Below are 16,708 nucleotides of genomic sequence, written 5' to 3'. Positions count from 1 at the left end.
TTACTTATTGTTTTTATAAAACTTGTTTATGTAATTGTCTAATTATTTATTAATAATGATAATCAGTCTTACTATTTATAGTAAGCATTCTCGAGAGACTTTACTTACGAGTAAGTATTAGTGACGTATCACTATTTTTTTTTTGTTCTTATCTATTTTGTTTTTCATTTTCTTAAAAAATACAAGGCAAGTTTAAAATATATTATAATAATAATAATTAATAAAAATAACACGAATTATTAAGAGATAAACGAAATAAATATTAATAAAAAATTTCGGTCATCAGTGTCGGTCCAATGACTTGTATTTAGGACGCAAGTCTTTAAATATTTTTCAACAAGTGTGTAAGATAAGCACCTGGAATTCGCTAATCAAAACACTTATGAAATTAGTCTATGAATATTTTAAATATTAAATCTAAAGATATGTTAAGTTATGTTTAAACAAATATATATTATTTAACATTAAATCGTACGGACTTAGAGTTATTGTCTGGTGAAAAAGGACATCGGAATGTTTTACTTTCTGATGATGTTCTATTATCATCGAGTTTGTTTAACTTTTCATTATTACTTTGGTTTACGGAAGTAACGGAGTTCTCAATGACAGTATTGTTAGAACTCTCAATATTTGTACTATTATCGCTGGTCTTATGCAACGAATTAAACGTTTCTCTCAATGTAGAGACGACAGCGCGAACTTTATCCAACGATTTAGTGACCTCTCCACTTGTCTCACGGCTTTCATACTGATGACACAACTTTCCGAGGGTCTTAGCAGCAACTTCTATCTGCAGCAGACACGCATCCATATCTTCGTATCTCCTCAGTACAGCAGAGTCCGTTGTTTTGTCTATCGTCGAGTCCAAAAATGAGCCGTTCATTGATAACTGGTGGAGACTTTCATTCAATTGTCTTTTTACTGGCGTTAGATTCACAGATATACGACTCGTGTCTAAGGAATCTTCAGGCATTTCACTTTCATCAAACATTTCCCAATTAGTACCGTCGCAATCAATCAATTCTTTTATGGTGTCTTCATTGTCGAAGTCGCGGAGTCGTCGTACCCAGTCTAGAAAGTTTTCCGGCTGCCATACAGTCTCTAGCATGCGATCACGATCTCTAATTCTTATAACTGGTTGCAGACCTTTCTCTGAAATAACTCGTGACTGCGAAAATTCCTGTAAAAAAATAATACAATTTTAACAAAATAAAATAATAGTTTATGTAAAAAAAAAAAAAAAAAACCGGGCTCGTCCGGGATTTGAACCCGGGACCTCTCGCACCCTAAGCGAGAATCATGCCCCTAGACCAACGAGCCGGAATATGTATGAAAAATCAATTGACTTACAAGATTCGTAAACTAATCAAGGCTAAAAACTCCTTTGTCTTTGGACGAATTTTTGAAAAAACCTTCGAATTGATCATTATGAAATATAATTCAATATTTCTAATCAGAACGAAGTTCCTTATCGCGTGTTGCGAAAGGGGGCTAGACGGAAAAAATTAAGACGAAAAGTTGTAACGAGACTTTTTGCTATAGTAAGCTATTGGAAACTTCGTTCCATCCGAGTGTCCTTTGACACCTATCAAGTTTTTATTTATTTGTTAAATAAAATGTTTTTTATTCGATAATTTCAATTTACTTTGGAGAACGGCTTGATTAAAATCCCGGTAGGAATGGTCTATTGAGACTGTGGTGCTACCCGAAGTTTCGAACGTTGGATGTTAACGATTTTTTCAATTTGCTTGAAAACAGAAAAACATATTATATTACTAACATTTCATGGTTGATAGGTACAACAGACTCACTGAGGAAATTTTAGATTAAATGTTTTCCAATTTTTTTTGGTTCGCGGACTTGGAAAACAATTTCCGACTTAACCAAAAAAAAAAAAAAATTTTTTTTAAATAAATAAATTTAATACGTACATAATTAATTCCAATATCTCGACAACGCTGAGTAGCTTCTCTAACCAAAAGTTGCATTTCGTGTAATGTAATACCGCCTTCTGCAATGATTTCATTGCTAGCCGCAATTGTAAGAGCAACTTCAGCGTCAGCGGTCGCTTCATTTAAAATTTTTTTCAGTTCTTGGAGAAAATTCGATTCATAAGGCTCGACATTTATTTTGGAGTCTTCCGTTTCACGTCTTTTATTTTCCTCTATTTGGTACGTAAGCATCTCTTTCTCAACCTCCAATTGTCGTTTCTTCTTACTAACTTCTTCCAAAGCGAGTTTCTGTTGCTCCAGAGTTGTCCCAAGCATTTTTATCTCACGCTCGTAAGTAGTTTTCTGCGATCCCAACTGCGTTTCAACTTCTCTTTTTGCGTTCTCAAGTTCTTTTATCGCTTTACGCTTCGATTCTTCCAATTCAGCTCGCAGTCTAAAAATATAGTTAAATAATTAATTGATTAACCACAATAATAATGACTTGTATTGTTTTTATAAGAAAAAAAAAAAATTTACTTTTCCTCTTGAATAGCGAGTATTTCTTGATGCGCAAATTCATAATCAATAGGTTGATTATTACTTTGTATATTGGAATTATCGTCATTTGAATTGCATACTTTAAAATAATGATTACCGCCGATGACTAAACGATCTCCATGCTTCAAATAAAGTTTATCGCATACCATCTAAAAATAAACAAACAACAGTTACAATCCATTCACAAGATAATTACATTATTTAAATTACCTGTCCATTAACGTAAGTGTCACCATTCACTTCAGGCATCAAGCTCAATACTCCTTTGTTATTTTCAATCGTGCTAAACATAATATTTTAGTTAATACAAATTATAGTAATGATTAAAAATAATAATAATTAAAATAATTATTGAGTTGTCAATGCAATTAGAGATGATTCACGCAATAATGCAGTCGTGAAAAAAAATATAAATGTAGAATTAGTCACCATGCTATTAAAAAAATATACCAGTGAATAAATAAAAATGAAAATGAAAACGATAATTATAATTGTATTCATAAATGTAAATAAGATAAGTGTGCATTTAAAATATGTCTTTCTTCTCGTCTCTCATCATGACTAACCAGTGAAATGGAGCAACTAATGGTCCATCCAGGACAATGTCAATTGGATCAACCTGCTTGCTTTGCCGCCCTATACGCACTTTTCCGTGAGGAATAAGATACAGTAGCGTACCAGAGAGCATAGGATCTGCTGCAAGATTGACCAAACAAGGAGTTGACTTTATTTCCTTGTAGTCTAATTCAATAGCTATCCCACAGTGTCGCAGATAATTAATCTCAGATTTTTTACGCTCTTCAGCTTCCTGTAATTTTTCTTTCCATGACCTAAAAGTAATTCCGCGGACAATTAAGTTTCTACAATTGTTTTTCTCTCTACCTCCATAACAAACTCCGTGAGAAGAGAACCCCTGTCCATTTTTAATAAAATAAACAGAAATTCAATAAAAAAAACTCACTTCTGATTTGTAGCAAGCTGTTCTTCAGTGCGCTTCAATTGGTCTCTCAGTTGTTCAATCTCCAGCTGTTTTTTCTGTATCTCTAAATTGTCATTGCCTGAATCCCCACTATCTAATAATTTCCTCGGGCCTAATTGCCGCTCATAATTTTCTCTAACGCCACGCAGTCTCAATACTTCAGCTTTAAGCTCTCTGAAAATAAAAAAAAAATCATTAAATAGGATTGTGGGGGCATATCTTCCACCCACTCCTGAGTAATTTAATTGTTATTATTTATAATTATTTAATTATTAATAATTATTATTTAAGTTGACGTTTTTCTACAACGCTATTGAGTTGGAAAAGCGTGAGTTGTATCGCATCACCATAAATTATACCGGATTATAATTTACTTGGTGATGCTAAGCAACTGATAGAGTCTCGTCCGCTACAAAGACATTTTGGGAAATTTTATTTTATTGTAATTGCATTGCAAGTAATAAAATTCACATTCACAGCTGGCGAGACCCTAATGAAAGTATTGTATTAGGATTAAAAATATGTATAAGTTTGTTTGTAAGAAGTTTAAGGGTTTTTCCCAAACCTTCCCATAAAAATCCCAATAACCTTTTGTTTTCTAAAAAGCAATTAAAGGATTAGAAACTTGTGTCGCATGGCCAGCGACCGGGTCCTTGAGTCCACTGATTGCTTTTACATATACTTCTACCGATCTTCTTCAACTATACTTCTACTTCTGTAATTTTCCATACCTTCAGAATATATATCTATACTTATACCTACTTGTACCTAAACCCATACTTTCGTACAAGTAAGTACTCCTACCCTTAATATACTTCCTCTATACTTCCATCGAGTACCCCCTACCTCTTGAGAGGTAAGAGGCCTAGATGGACACTTGGAGAAAAGGAGTCAGTCCCGAAAACCCATTAGCTTCACCTCGTCTTAAGTACACGCGTGTAATTCTAGTTAGATTTATTTAAATAAATGTTATTAAACTGAAAATATTTCTATTTCCTCACTAGCTACCCGTACATCCCAAAAGATAACAAAAAACAGCTTTTAATTCTTAAGCATGCAAACTTTTATATGACTAAGATAATTGTATATTTTCATTTGTCATACAATAAATGGATTTTCTTTGTCTCAACTTGCCTTATCAGTTTATCATGAGGATCTTCATTGATCCGAACGCGGTTCACAATAGACCTAGCTTGGCACGCATAACGAAGGGTCGCCAGCGTTTCTTCCAAATGCGTGCTGCTGGGTGATACGGTGGCCAGCATCGCAGTTTTTGAATTACCTCCAAGGCTTTCCTGTAAATTAAAATATACATTTTTTTTATCTAGCAACAGCCTTCTATTTAATTGATTAAATTTTGATAAATCCAATTGATAAAATCATATTTTATTAATAATACTTTTATCACTTGATAGTTGCGAGTAATACTTTAAAATGTTAAAAACTGTTGTGATAATTTATGACAATTAAAAATAATTTATTATCAAAATGTATGTTCAGTATTAAGCCTGATATAAGTGAAAAACAAATTCCATAGCATAAAAAAAAATATTTCAACTCGCTAAAAATGTGCTATCTTACAAGTAAAGAAACGATGACTCTATTTATCAATTTTACCTTGACTAATCAGATAATTAAAAAAAAATCTACGTATATAAAATGAACATGCGGTTTGATAGAAGTAAACAGATCATATGAAAGCTGCGTAGTAAATTTAATCTGTAAGGAAATAGATCGGGAGTAAGATATAAATAAATAAAATCGTATTTGGAAAATTGAGGGTCTTGTTTGTAAGAAAAATATCTTGTACAGACTGTATGTTGATACGGTCACGTATACCAGGGCTAAACCGGATATTGTAAGCTCGGCTGTACAGTAACAGGTTCGCTGGTTTAAAATATGTGTGGGTTGCAGACTCATGTATACACATTACTATTACGTGGAGGAGGTAAAGGGAATGACGACAGATTAGTATTAGTAGCATGTAGGCTGAAATAAGCATCTCTACCATATACACAACAGAGAATCTGTACGAGCATCAGTCTGAGGGGTAGAGTGTGTACGTGACCACTAGTGGGGACTAACCAACGAGGGATCACAAGTAAACATTCATGCGCGTCAACCACGCCGTAGTTGAAAGCAAAACACCGATGCATTACGTTCTATTCACGTAAAATTTATAATAAAATACGTTGACATTTAACTCCAGTCTGTTAAATACGTTCAATAAATATCAAGTCTTAATTTCATCATTAACACCGTGTTTCATAACTCGATCATACCTGAAACAATAATAAGATTTATCAGTAAATTGAAATTGTAATAAAGTTGTATTGATTTTATCTTATTTAAAAATCTACTTTTTCCACGAGATATTTACTCTAACGTGATCTTACGGTGTGATATGACCTAGAGTTAATTGAAACATCAATTTATTGAGACATTAAGGATGAGAATAATTATTGTCAGCTGAGCTGATAATAATTTATGAGTAACTAGTGTGAAGAAATATTTAGTTAAATATTAAATATCGAGGATTGAGTATAAAGGAGCAGAGAGAAAAAATGGATCTTGTTTACATGCCAGAAATTATGACCTATGGATCATTCAGGGCTCCGGCTTTAAGAGACTATGAGCAACCGTGGAATAAAAATTATTTTCAATATGGTATGTTTATAATTATTTTTTTTATTATTTATTCCGTTATTCTGTAATATTATCATATCATCAATTATTTATTAAGGTTGAAGATCATTTGGTAACCGTTGAAAACAATAAGTATCGCGTGCCGGTAGATATCTTTAGACCAGATATTTTTAACTCTATCACGAGAGTTTTTAATAGTTTGATAATAATAAACCGCGATATAAAATTGCGAATTCTAAACTCGGCCTTTATTTTTATGGAGTAAAATTTAAGTTATTATTAACACAATAATACTTAAGTTATTTAATAAAATATAATTAAAAACGATGACGCTAGACATACGTAAACAGAGTGAAAGTTGCTAGTTCAGGGTTTTTTTTTTTTTATCTAAATATTTGTTTACGATTTATAAATGATTTAAACTTTATGTAATTTAAAATTTAATAAATTCGATGACTAAATCGCTCGCTGATAATTTTTGATCTAATTTTATTTATTATTTATTGGAGTGTTTTTTTCGATAATTCACTGATAGGACACTCTAGAGGTATAAAAAGTAGGCCAAGCTTAGATTGCGACGCAACCCGTCTTATTGGTGTTGATACACTCTAGTTTGTCCTCACCTTGTGATCAGACTGTTCTGTTATATCGAAGCATGCATTTTATTTTTTCAAGGACGCCAAATAGTCTTGCGAGTTTACTAAAATTTATTACTATTACTTGTTTTAAAATATTATCATTCACATGTTTGTTTATTTTTTTATGCATTCATATTGCCATAAGATAACAACGAGCTATACAAAGTTGTATGAAAAATAAAATTACAAGTTTCTTATCATGTCAATTTTAACACAGTCAAGATTAATGACTTTAGCATAGATTATTTTAAAAAATAGATATTAAAATAATAAATAAATAAAAAAATAATAGGGATAAAGTAATCCCAATTAAGAATTAATTTATTTAAATAGATAAGATTAATTTTTGTTATCTATTAAATATTAAATATTAAATATTAAATATATTAATACCTTGATAAAGTTATTATTACAGGGTATTAACATTTAATTGCTATTAAAGATCGATTGCATGTAAATTAAAGTCTATTAAATGCAGAAAACATGGAAAGAAACCCAACCGGTTTTTATTATGAAAATTTAATTAATTAATGCTGAGGTGTGTTTATTTATATTTACTTTGTTTTTGTTTTTATTGAAGGTAAATCACCGTCTAACACGACGACTAGACAACAACAAGAACATCTACAACAGCAATTACGCGCAAACTCTAAAAAGGAACACTGCCATTTGTGTAAAGAGAGCAAGAGAAGATCACTTGGGGCCTATATAAAGGGCAAAGGTAGATCTATTTCTTGTAACGAGATACACGAAGAGGTGGAGGAGGAAGATGAAGAAGTTGATAATGTCAGGGACAATAAAAACCAGTCATCTGAAACTAAAACTTGCAAGCCAAGCGTTAAAAATAATGAAAAAACTGCCACTAAGTTATAAATTATTATTATTAATATAAATAAGCATTATTTTAGATGTAAGATTTTTTTTTTAAAGAGATTTATGTCTAAGATTATTTTTATAGGACTTGAATATTTTCAATTATAAATATGAGATGAAGGACAGAGTTGTTAATGGGGTGTTAATAATTAAATGAATGATAAATTCTAATTTATAGAGCGGAATATGGAATTTTGTAAAGAAACTAAGCTTGATAGTACTTGGGTTTTATTTTTCGGGTGAAATTTTTCCACTTAGTTAATACTTTAATTTTTATGCTGTGAATATTTGTTTTTGGTTATATTTATATTATTACATTATGAAAAATAAATTATGTTGGGTGTAAGTGGAATAATTTTAGTCACTAGGTTGTCTCGGATGATAATTTAGCAAGTAAACAGTCTATTAAATAAATATTTAATTTATTTAACCACAAATATTTTGAGTTTAAATGAATAAAGAGTAAATAAGACAAGGTTCAATTGAAGATAGTTACGATAATTATATATCACGTGAGTTATTATAAATAAAACTGTACAAGTATACCGATATGTTTGTAATGATGTCTAGAAATAATTAAGCCGATAAATATTATTGTTTATTAAATTAACGGTATTTGCACACAGCATTTTATAAATATTTTTTTATATATGATTATTTTGTAGACTATTTTCCTCTGCAAAAGATAAAAATGGATTTAAGAACCTTGTTTACTATCAAGAAGTTTTATTGCGATTATAAAGTTGTTAAAAATTGTAAAGTTAAGATAAAAAAAAACTCAAATATTTTATAATCAAAGTAATTAATTTTTAGAATTGTTATTTATAATGCTAATGGTTAAATATAATTGTTGAATTCAGACAGAATAATTACAACTACAGACAATTGCATGTAATTCGGTCGAAAAATGTTAAATACATTCAAGTGTATATTTATGTAAAAATTATGATTAATGGCAAGTGTGAGGTGATTATCGGAGACTACTAAAATTTCGTAAATCTCCTGTACTGTTTACCAGAAGTTTATTCATCTTATTTCTCTTTTTTTTAAAATTTTTTTTTTTTTTTTTTTAAACAAAAAGAACAAAGACTGACAGCTGTTAGACTTTAAAACTCTATTTACTTTAGCCACATGATTGTCAAGTAATCTGTTATCAATCCATCAAATATTCAATAGTTTGATTGATCGATTAAAGAAAAAAATGTTAACTAATAATTTAAAAATAAGTATTAAATATGTTTATAGTTATTAATGATAAAATAAAATGTACAGTTGTACAAATATATAGACTTATAAGCAATAAAAATTCATAAAATAAAATAATCTTTAGTAATTAATTTTTTTTATGCCCCCAATTTAATACCGGATTTAAAAACTGTGACGTGGGCGCTCCTCTTGCCGCCATTTATTTTAAATGCGTCATTGTGCACACGGCACGAATCTGACTACTGATAGCTTGAAAAAAAAAAAATAATTTTTTAATTGAATCAATTTTTTAAATTCAAATTAAAAAGGTGAAATCCTTTCCGGTATTTTTTTTAAATTAATCGGAGAAAAATGAAACATTTAAATTTAATAGCGGAAATATATCATTTGAGTGAATGTAAAATAGAATTATAATTTATGCGGTTATTGGTGCCGTGTGCAAAGCTAAGTGCCGTGTGGAAATTGTATAAAGCCATAATTGACGACTGAGCGGCCAGTGGTTTCTGTTATTTTATCAGAGAACAACATATTTTATCGACTACAGAGTGCTGTTGATAATATAGAAAATTCTAGAACAAGCGGAAAATTTTACTTTTTTAAACAATTATTAATTATCGATTTTAAAAACCAACAATGGGCTGGGATATGTTCAAACGTAACAAAAATGACAAAAAAAAGGTTCAAGGTAAGTTAAATTATAAAATTTATAAATTTTTATCATCAAGATATATAAGAAGGTCAATTGCATTGGCTATTTTTATCCGTTGTGTCATATTTTTTTGGTTTGTTCCTTTTTTCAGACCAACAGAAAAATAAAACCGAGAGGTCCAGGTGTCGATGTAAAGAGTTAGAAAAAAAATGCCAATGTCAAGCCAATTGCGGTTGCAGATGTGGAACGAAACGCGTATACATTCGTCCGCCAATGTTCAATTACTTCACCGACACGATGCATTAATTGGTTACAATAACGAATAAAAAGAGAAAGTTTTTTATATCGATGACGAGTAGACGTGGCAGTACGGATTTCATCATCAACTTAAAAATGCAACTATCAAGTATTATGTGAAAATCTTTTTTTAACTGAGTATTATACTTTTTTTAATTAATCAAATGTTATTAGCTGTAACAATTAAATTATTTATAAAAAAATAAATAAAAATATAAACTTACCTTCAATAACCATGTTAATACCGACTCCCGATACGGAACGAACCCTCGTTTTCTGTTGCTAGTACTTTCAGCCAGTGATGCAATTACTTTTCCTAATATCAGCAGTGATTTATTTATTGAAACTCCCTCCTAAAATTCAAAGAAAAAATAAAAAATGTTATTAACAATTAAATTAATTTTTTAAAATAAAAATAAATAAAAAAAAAAATTACCCGCAACCTATCACCACTTGCGCAAGTTTGACTCAATCGTTCACTCCCAGCAAGATCAACAAGATTTATTTTACTACGTCGACTAGATTCAGCAGAGCTGGACACATTAGAAGATTCAGACTTCTTCGGCCCTTGGGTCAAAATAATACTAAAAATGCTGTGTGACCTCGAGCTCTTCTCGTTCATTCCCGTAGCGGCAGTAGCTCGCTGAGAATTTCCAACTTTTAGCCACATCTGGAGGTCTTCGTAGCTCTGGACACTGTGCTGACTCAAGTCAACGACGTAGGGTCCAAATACCGGGTGCTCGCGAACTTTTAAAGGCGCTCGTTTACTTCCATTACCACTAGAATTGTTTGCTAGCAGATCGTGAATCTTCTCGTTGTAAATTTCAAAGTAACTGATCTCCACGCTAATTGTGTAGTGACTGTTACGAGCAGCCAGTGAGAATAAGTCGTAGCAGAATCTGGGAATTATTCCAGCATCTTCTGACGGCGCTAAGTTGTTCGAAAGAGTTGACTCGCCCATCATGCTGAAGCTCTTTCCCGACCCCGTCTGTCCGTAGGCAAAAAGACAGACGTTGTATCCTTCAAAGGCGTTCTGTACCAATGGTGACACCATGCTGTTGAAAACAGTCGCCTGGCTGGCGTGATTCGCTCGGGCGGTGTTTGCGTATGAAACAAAACAATGGTCGTATGAAAATGTATGCTGTGATGCATCGCAGTCAACTGTGATGTTCGTTCCTTGTACTTTGACGATTGACATTACTTTTGGGTCACTCAATTCTCTGCAAAAAATAATTAATAATTAAATTTTAAAATTAATTGACAAGAATTTATTTATTTCAGAATAAAAATATAATTATTGAAACTTACTTTGAATTCATGGGCCTAACTCTAATGCCGACAGTTAAATTACTAGTTTCTCCTTCATAGAGCGTCGGTTCATCAGTAGCAACGTCACTCTTACCTCTTGGTGTCTCAAATTGCACGACACCAAAACAATCTGGCGTAGATTGATGCAAAGAATGATCACTGAAAAACTTTTTGCTGGGAGTCCTGAAGGGCGTGCCATCAGTCCTTGGAGGTTTTGCCGAACAGAAATGTGTCACCGGTGACTTTTCAGTCGTCATATGATACCCTCGGGACTTAGATGTCTTCAGTTTATCATCAGAAGCCGCTTTTTTAAGCTTGTCTTGTCTGAGAGTCGTCGTTGATTTAGATTTGCTTGTGCTGTTAAATGCTGGGCTGCTGTTCATCCTGCCTTGTGACGCCAAGTCTGTCTTTTTAGGTGTCACCGTTTCAACTGACGTAGATTTCTTTTTGTTGAGCTTTGACTTGTCCATTGCTATTTTATCCAGGTCCTGTTTACTTTTATCACTAAAAATAAAATATTTAGTTAGTTATTTTAAAATTATTTTTATTATTCGGATAGTTAAATTCACAGTTAATAGCAAGTTTCAAGTAAAATCCACAAAAGTTTTTAAATATGTACTGTTGATTAGTTGACAGCAAACTTACGGTAGCATTTTTGAAGGTGGATTATTTTCTTTGTTGAAATTAATAGGATAAGTCGAAAAAATAGCATTGCAAGATCCGTAATTTCTTTGTTGCGACATTATAAATATGTATTGTTTAAACAATAAGCACTTGGATCAATAAAAATGCAATTAAAACCATGCAAAATATAATAATAAAAAACGCCTTAAGTCCAATGTTTAACCTTAATCTGAGGCGGTGTACTTTCAACGGCTTCCGAAGCAAGATTTACGGTCTCAATTAATTATTAAAACGTCAAATTCTTGCCGGAATATTACATTATCAATTTTATTAATAAAAATTAGTAATTAGCGTGCAAATGTGTACTTCTGTGTAGTTGGCGGGAATAACTGGACATTATACACCATATTACAAACAGTTTACTGGATAAAAACTCGTTAACTTGTAAAAAATACAAATGTTTTGTTTATACGAAATGGACGCTGTCGATTGGTTGAATTAATACATCTAATACGCTGTGGTGGCAGCACAAGCGTATTCTTTATACTATACTTTACATTAAAAAACGACTACAAGCTGAAAACATAAGTAGTTATTATTGGTTAAGAATTTTTTAGACGCATAAAAATAAATAAAATTATTTCTAGTGTCGGAAATTAAATTTCATTGGTCGGTGATCATTGTCCACGTTATACTTAATATTCGTGGATAAGAAACTATCTGTGGGTGCGTAATGCTTCAATACGGATTAAATGTAATGTAGTGTACTATAGAAAAAAAATATAAACAACAATATAAAATTTTTTTTTTTTCAAATAGATGACAAGTAAATTGTTTGTTGATTAAAAATTTAAATCTTGACAGCAGTTACAATGAAAACAATACCAAAGTGTGATCAAGATGCTTGGTGGTGGAGTAGAAGTTCTTTTTGGGCAAAAGTTGCCTTAGGTTTATTTGTTTTTATTATTTTGATGGACTTCCCTCTAATGTGCCAAGGACATGACGGTCATGATCATCACCATCATCACCACGATCATGATCATCATGAGCCAGCGAGCTTTAAATACTCTCAAGCAGCTAATAGTAATTTCAAGCCTCCACCGGTACATGATTATCACCATGAGCACCATCATGATGATCATGGTCACAAGCATCCAGAAGCTAAACCGACGACTGCAGAACCACGCGAGAGTGTCATGCTCAATGCTATCGGAGCAACTTTACTGATATCAGCAGCTCCTTTTGTCGTGCTCTTCTTCGTTCCTCTAGATAATTCTAAAGAAAAAGAATCATTGCTGAAAATACTGCTGAGCTTTGCATCTGGTGGTCTTTTGGGTGATGCATTTTTACATTTAATTCCTCACGCTCTGACTCCTCATTCGCATTCAGATTCAGAGTCAGATCACGATCACGGTCATGGGCATGAACATTCTCATGATCATGGACATGATCACGCACATGGACACAGCCATGATCATGGTAACGGCATGGCTGTTGGTCTCAGTGTCCTATTGGGAATAATAGTGTTTTTAGTTGTGGAAAAAAGCATAAGGTTAATAAAAGGTGGTCATTCGCATTCACATTCTCATTCCCACGAAGTTGAAACCAAGTCCAAGGACAAAAAGAAGAACGATGACGCTGATGAAAAACAAGTTGAAGCTGAATCAGATGATGGAGACATTAAAATAGCTGGCTATTTAAATTTAGCTGCTGATTTCTTGCACAATTTTACTGACGGATTGGCAATTGGTGCCAGTTATCTTGCTGGAAAAAATATTGGACACATCACGACCTTTACGATTTTATTACACGAAGTACCACATGAAATTGGTGACTTTGCTATTCTTGTACAGAGTGGTTGTAGTAAAAAGAAGGTAAGTATTGGTAATTTAATAATTTAAATAAAAATTATTACCAACATTAATTATTGTTTGATTTAATTTTCAGGCGATGATGCTTCAATTAATCACAGCCTTGGGTGCTTTATGCGGTACTTATGTATCCTTGTTAGCTGAAGGAATGGGTAAATACCTTGATAATGATAATGAAATTGTTCACCGTATAATTAATTGTTATAAAAATGAATATTAAAAAATATTTATCTTGCAGGAGATGTAGCAACAGCGTGGATTCTACCATTTACTGCTGGTGGATTTATTTATATCGCAACGGTGTCAGTAATACCTGAATTATTAATTGACACAAAATTCTGGCAATCAGTCAAGGAGATAATTGCTCTTTTGTTGGGTGTTTATATGATGGTATTAATTGCTGCATATGAATAAATGACGCATTACGCGATTAATATTTCAGCCTAAAAAAAAAAAATAATGTAAACATTCCAAATCCTTGAAAAATTAATTATTTAATTTATGTTTTAAGGTATAAATAATTTTTAAAGACACTTACTGCTCAGAAAAAAAAAAAAAAAAATAACGTACATATTTACGAATTTAAAAGACTGCTCACATGAGTCAGTATTTTTTATAAATACCTTAATAATCAAGAGAATCACTTAAAAAAATATTATTCTCTGATAAATGACAAATAATTAATTAACCATTGTCGATTTTTGTTACAGTCTGTACAATATAGTTTATAAATTATTTTGTCTATAAACTTCATAAATTATTCTGTTTATTTACATTTAAATATTTTTTCACTTCGTCAAGACATGAATTAGCTTGTTCTTGACACGCCTCATCGTCATTCTTTTTAGCACGTTTTAGTCCTTCAAAGCATGCCATCTTAGCCTGGTTGTACAGAGATTTTTTAAGATAAACATTCCCTAAATTAACATAAACCGAGCTTAGCTCTTGACAATCTTCCAACTTAATTCCTGAAATAAAAAAATTAAGATTACAATCAATAATTAAATGAAAAATGAAAATAAGGGGAATTAAAATCATCCAGATTAATATTTGATGATAATTTTAAAGATAAGATAACAACCTCTTTCAATAGCATCATTCAAATAGCTAAGAGCACGATCATGCTGTCCCAAAAGGCAATAAACAGTTCCTAGATCGTTCAGCAGAACCACAGTCTGCTCGTGACTATTTCCATAAACTTTAACACACAATTGATAAGCTTTCTGATAATTTTCCAACGCTTCGCTGAGACGTGATTCAGACAAAAGCATACGTGCATACCAATCACGACTCATTGCCCAGAGCACCAAGATATCTTCGTCAGTTGGATTTTTTATAGCGTGCTCTTCAATATTCTCAATACAAAACTTATATCCCTCTTCAGCTGTTCTATTTAATTAATATTTTAATTTATTCTATTTAATCAGTAAATCAGTTAATTGAGCAATCAATCAAATATTAAAAGAGTTAAATATACTTAATATCCCCAGATTGCTCAAAGAGTTTAGCAACCTTCAAGCTTATGTGAATAATCTTAGTATCATTTTGGTCAGTGCCAGTAGACAGCAGTCTCTGCATAACAGTCTTAAAAAGGTCTTTAGCTTTCTGAATTTCTCCAACTTCGAAAGCTAAATTAGCCATCACGTCGTACACGTAAGTAATACCTTCGAAGTGACCAAGAGTCTGGGCTTGACGCAGTGCCACGTGCAACATCTGTTCTGCTTTTTTATAATCCCCTTTCTGAAACCATTCAACCACCAGTAATATATCCATACTTATAATATAATAATACATTAAATAATCAATAAGCTTACGTGACGTTGTTATAGGAACTTACTAACCTGAATTAGAAATATTGATCGTTTTATCGTCATTATAAGTTCCGGTTCTACTTCTTCCTTATCCTTGGTGAAGTTAAATCCAAAAATACTTACTCCCATCATAACATAATTCCATTTACGTCTTTCCTCATTATTGTTTGGTGTATTTTTAATAATACTTTTAAACCCAGTCACTGGTTTAATTTTGTTAAAAGAAATTCGTTTGATAAAATTCGTAGCTCTCCAAAATCTAGACATTTTTCTTTTATCTCCAGTAATTTATCTTAAATATTTTGGTGTATAAAACTGAAACATTAATATCAATTCAGATAAATTTTATAGAACAATTAAATTAGATAAAGTATATTTAATTTGATAAATACCTGAATGATAAAAAAAGCTTCTGTTGTTATATAAATAGTCCATAACCCATATTAAGTTTTAGGCTAAAGAATGTAATAAAATACTTTTACTATCAGAGCCATGGTATAGTGATGTTTGTAAACACATTTAAATACACTCCCACATGTAAGGTCTGTTACGTGACACACAGTAATAATAATAATAATAGTTATTATTATAATAAAAATAAAATAAATACAAACCAGGTGTTCAAAGAAATTTAAAAAACATAAGCGTGCATGTTTTCAGTTACTGTCGGCTACAATTCTCATAAACTCGGTAACAATTCATCAGTTGATGCAATCCTATAGCATAGAAGATATTTATATTTATCAGCCGTGTACATATATAATGTATATGAGTATGTGTGAGTATAATATAATATAATATAATAACAGAGCTTATGTACACAAGAGTTAACTTGTGTAATATCCTACCACAACTTAGACGATCGATGTCAGTTCATTCGTGCTTATCCACGGCAATACTCGTACCTGACTGGCTACTGGGAGGGTCCCCTTGACCTCTACCTGTTTCTCCACCATCCGCTATCCGTCTCCGTCGCCGTGTAGTTCAGAGTTGTACATACAGTAGTCAGTGTTTCATTCTGTTCACCAGCCCGCACCTAAACTCGCGTTTTGATGTCGCGATCACAAGACACTGTCAGTTTCATATTTATCAGGTATGTTGTGATATAACACCCAACTAGTCATAGTATACTTTATTTATAAAAAATAATTTATTATTTAAATAAATAAACTTAAAAATAAAAAATAAAAAATATTTACGTTTACCTTTTCTATTTTTTAAGTGAAAGTTTTTCATTGAAGAAAACTGTGACTAGTTTTTTAAAAATTAAAAATTTTAATTATTGCTGGGTATTTTAAGTGCTCCAATTTCAATTGA

General features: G+C 31.7%; 4 protein-coding genes and 1 non-coding gene across 7 annotated transcripts; 2 read left to right on the top strand and 3 right to left on the bottom strand.

Annotated features, from left to right (window-relative positions):
• Positions 1–16: 16 nt before the first annotated feature.
• Positions 17–12,106, bottom strand: Neb (kinesin family member nebbish). The gene is made up of 13 exons (XM_074256837.1): positions 12,076–12,106; positions 11,933–11,961; positions 11,731–11,858; positions 11,086–11,589; positions 10,214–10,997; positions 10,002–10,130; positions 4,599–4,763; positions 3,451–3,638; positions 3,056–3,319; positions 2,700–2,772; positions 2,469–2,638; positions 1,932–2,385; positions 17–1,180 (listed from the first exon to the last, which is right to left on the bottom strand). Exons 1-13 carry the CDS (start codon positions 12,104–12,106, stop codon positions 455–457), a joined length of 3,645 nt encoding a protein of 1,214 aa, XP_074112938.1. The 3' UTR covers positions 17–454.
• Trnap-agg (transfer RNA proline (anticodon AGG)) lies at positions 1,249–1,320 on the bottom strand. The gene has a single exon. It is a non-coding gene; the product is annotated as a tRNA-Pro (tRNA).
• Positions 5,163–8,692, top strand: LOC141536636 (uncharacterized). Its single transcript, XM_074257292.1, has 2 exons — positions 5,163–6,135; positions 7,333–8,692. The coding sequence occupies exons 1-2, from the start codon at positions 6,033–6,035 to the stop codon at positions 7,623–7,625; spliced, it is 396 nt and encodes a 131-aa protein (XP_074113393.1). The 5' UTR covers positions 5,163–6,032; the 3' UTR covers positions 7,626–8,692.
• A 175-nt stretch (positions 12,107–12,281) lies between the features above and the next one.
• Positions 12,282–14,145, top strand: Catsup (zinc transporter catecholamines up). The gene is made up of 3 exons (XM_074257283.1): positions 12,282–13,583; positions 13,657–13,732; positions 13,819–14,145. Exons 1-3 carry the CDS (start codon positions 12,582–12,584, stop codon positions 13,992–13,994), a joined length of 1,254 nt encoding a protein of 417 aa, XP_074113384.1. The 5' UTR covers positions 12,282–12,581; the 3' UTR covers positions 13,995–14,145.
• Positions 14,146–14,278: 133 nt separating this feature from the next.
• Positions 14,279–16,420, bottom strand: Ttc19 (tetratricopeptide repeat domain 19). Of its 3 annotated transcripts, none has more exons than XM_074257287.1 (7): positions 16,297–16,420; positions 16,006–16,107; positions 15,784–15,935; positions 15,422–15,706; positions 15,058–15,320; positions 14,662–14,969; positions 14,279–14,548 (listed from the first exon to the last, which is right to left on the bottom strand). In XM_074257287.1, exons 4-7 carry the CDS (start codon positions 15,656–15,658, stop codon positions 14,331–14,333), a joined length of 1,026 nt encoding a protein of 341 aa, XP_074113388.1. In that variant the 5' UTR covers positions 15,659–15,706; positions 15,784–15,935; positions 16,006–16,107; positions 16,297–16,420; the 3' UTR covers positions 14,279–14,330. The 3 variants fall into 3 exon arrangements, with proteins under 3 accessions (XP_074113388.1, XP_074113387.1, XP_074113389.1); XM_074257286.1 differs by having other exon boundaries at positions 16,240–16,380; XM_074257288.1 differs by having other exon boundaries at positions 15,784–15,846; positions 16,240–16,380.
• Between the last annotated feature and the right edge of the window lie 288 nt (positions 16,421–16,708).

The sequence above is a fragment of the Cotesia typhae genome, unplaced genomic scaffold, assembly GCF_013202065.1.
Source record: "Cotesia typhae breed Kobodo isofemale line unplaced genomic scaffold, CoteBio_Ctyphae scaffold_152, whole genome shotgun sequence".
Taxonomy (NCBI): Eukaryota; Metazoa; Arthropoda; class Insecta; order Hymenoptera; family Braconidae; genus Cotesia; species Cotesia typhae.
The sequence above is the reverse complement of the archived record's forward strand: the minus strand, read 5'-3'. Positions and strand labels throughout refer to the sequence as shown.

Coding starts and splice junctions, on each gene's coding strand:
- Neb (XM_074256837.1), bottom strand. CDS start 12,106: ATGTCCAGTTATTCCCGCCAACTACACAGAA. Junction 2,773..3,055: donor TTAGTTGCTCCATTTCACTG/GTTAGTCATGAT, acceptor TATTATGTTTAG/CACGATTGAAAATAACAAAG. Junction 2,639..2,699: donor ACACTTACGTTAATGGACAG/GTAATTTAAATA, acceptor GTTTATTTTTAG/ATGGTATGCGATAAACTTTA.
- Ttc19 (XM_074257287.1), bottom strand. CDS start 15,658: ATGTCTAGATTTTGGAGAGCTACGAATTTTATCAAACGAATTTCTTTT. Junction 15,321..15,421: donor GATCAATATTTCTAATTCAG/GTTAGTAAGTTC, acceptor GAATGGTTTCAG/AAAGGGGATTATAAAAAAGC. Junction 14,549..14,661: donor GAATGATGCTATTGAAAGAG/GTTGTTATCTTA, acceptor TTTTTATTTCAG/GAATTAAGTTGGAAGATTGT.
- Catsup (XM_074257283.1), top strand. CDS start 12,582: ATGAAAACAATACCAAAGTGTGATCAAGATGCTTGGTGGTGGAGTAGA. Junction 13,584..13,656: donor GTGGTTGTAGTAAAAAGAAG/GTAAGTATTGGT, acceptor TTTAATTTTCAG/GCGATGATGCTTCAATTAAT. Junction 13,733..13,818: donor CTTGTTAGCTGAAGGAATGG/GTAAATACCTTG, acceptor TTTATCTTGCAG/GAGATGTAGCAACAGCGTGG.
- LOC141536636 (XM_074257292.1), top strand. CDS start 6,033: ATGGATCTTGTTTACATGCCAGAAATTATGACCTATGGATCATTCAGG. Junction 6,136..7,332: donor TAAAAATTATTTTCAATATG/GTATGTTTATAA, acceptor TTTTTATTGAAG/GTAAATCACCGTCTAACACG.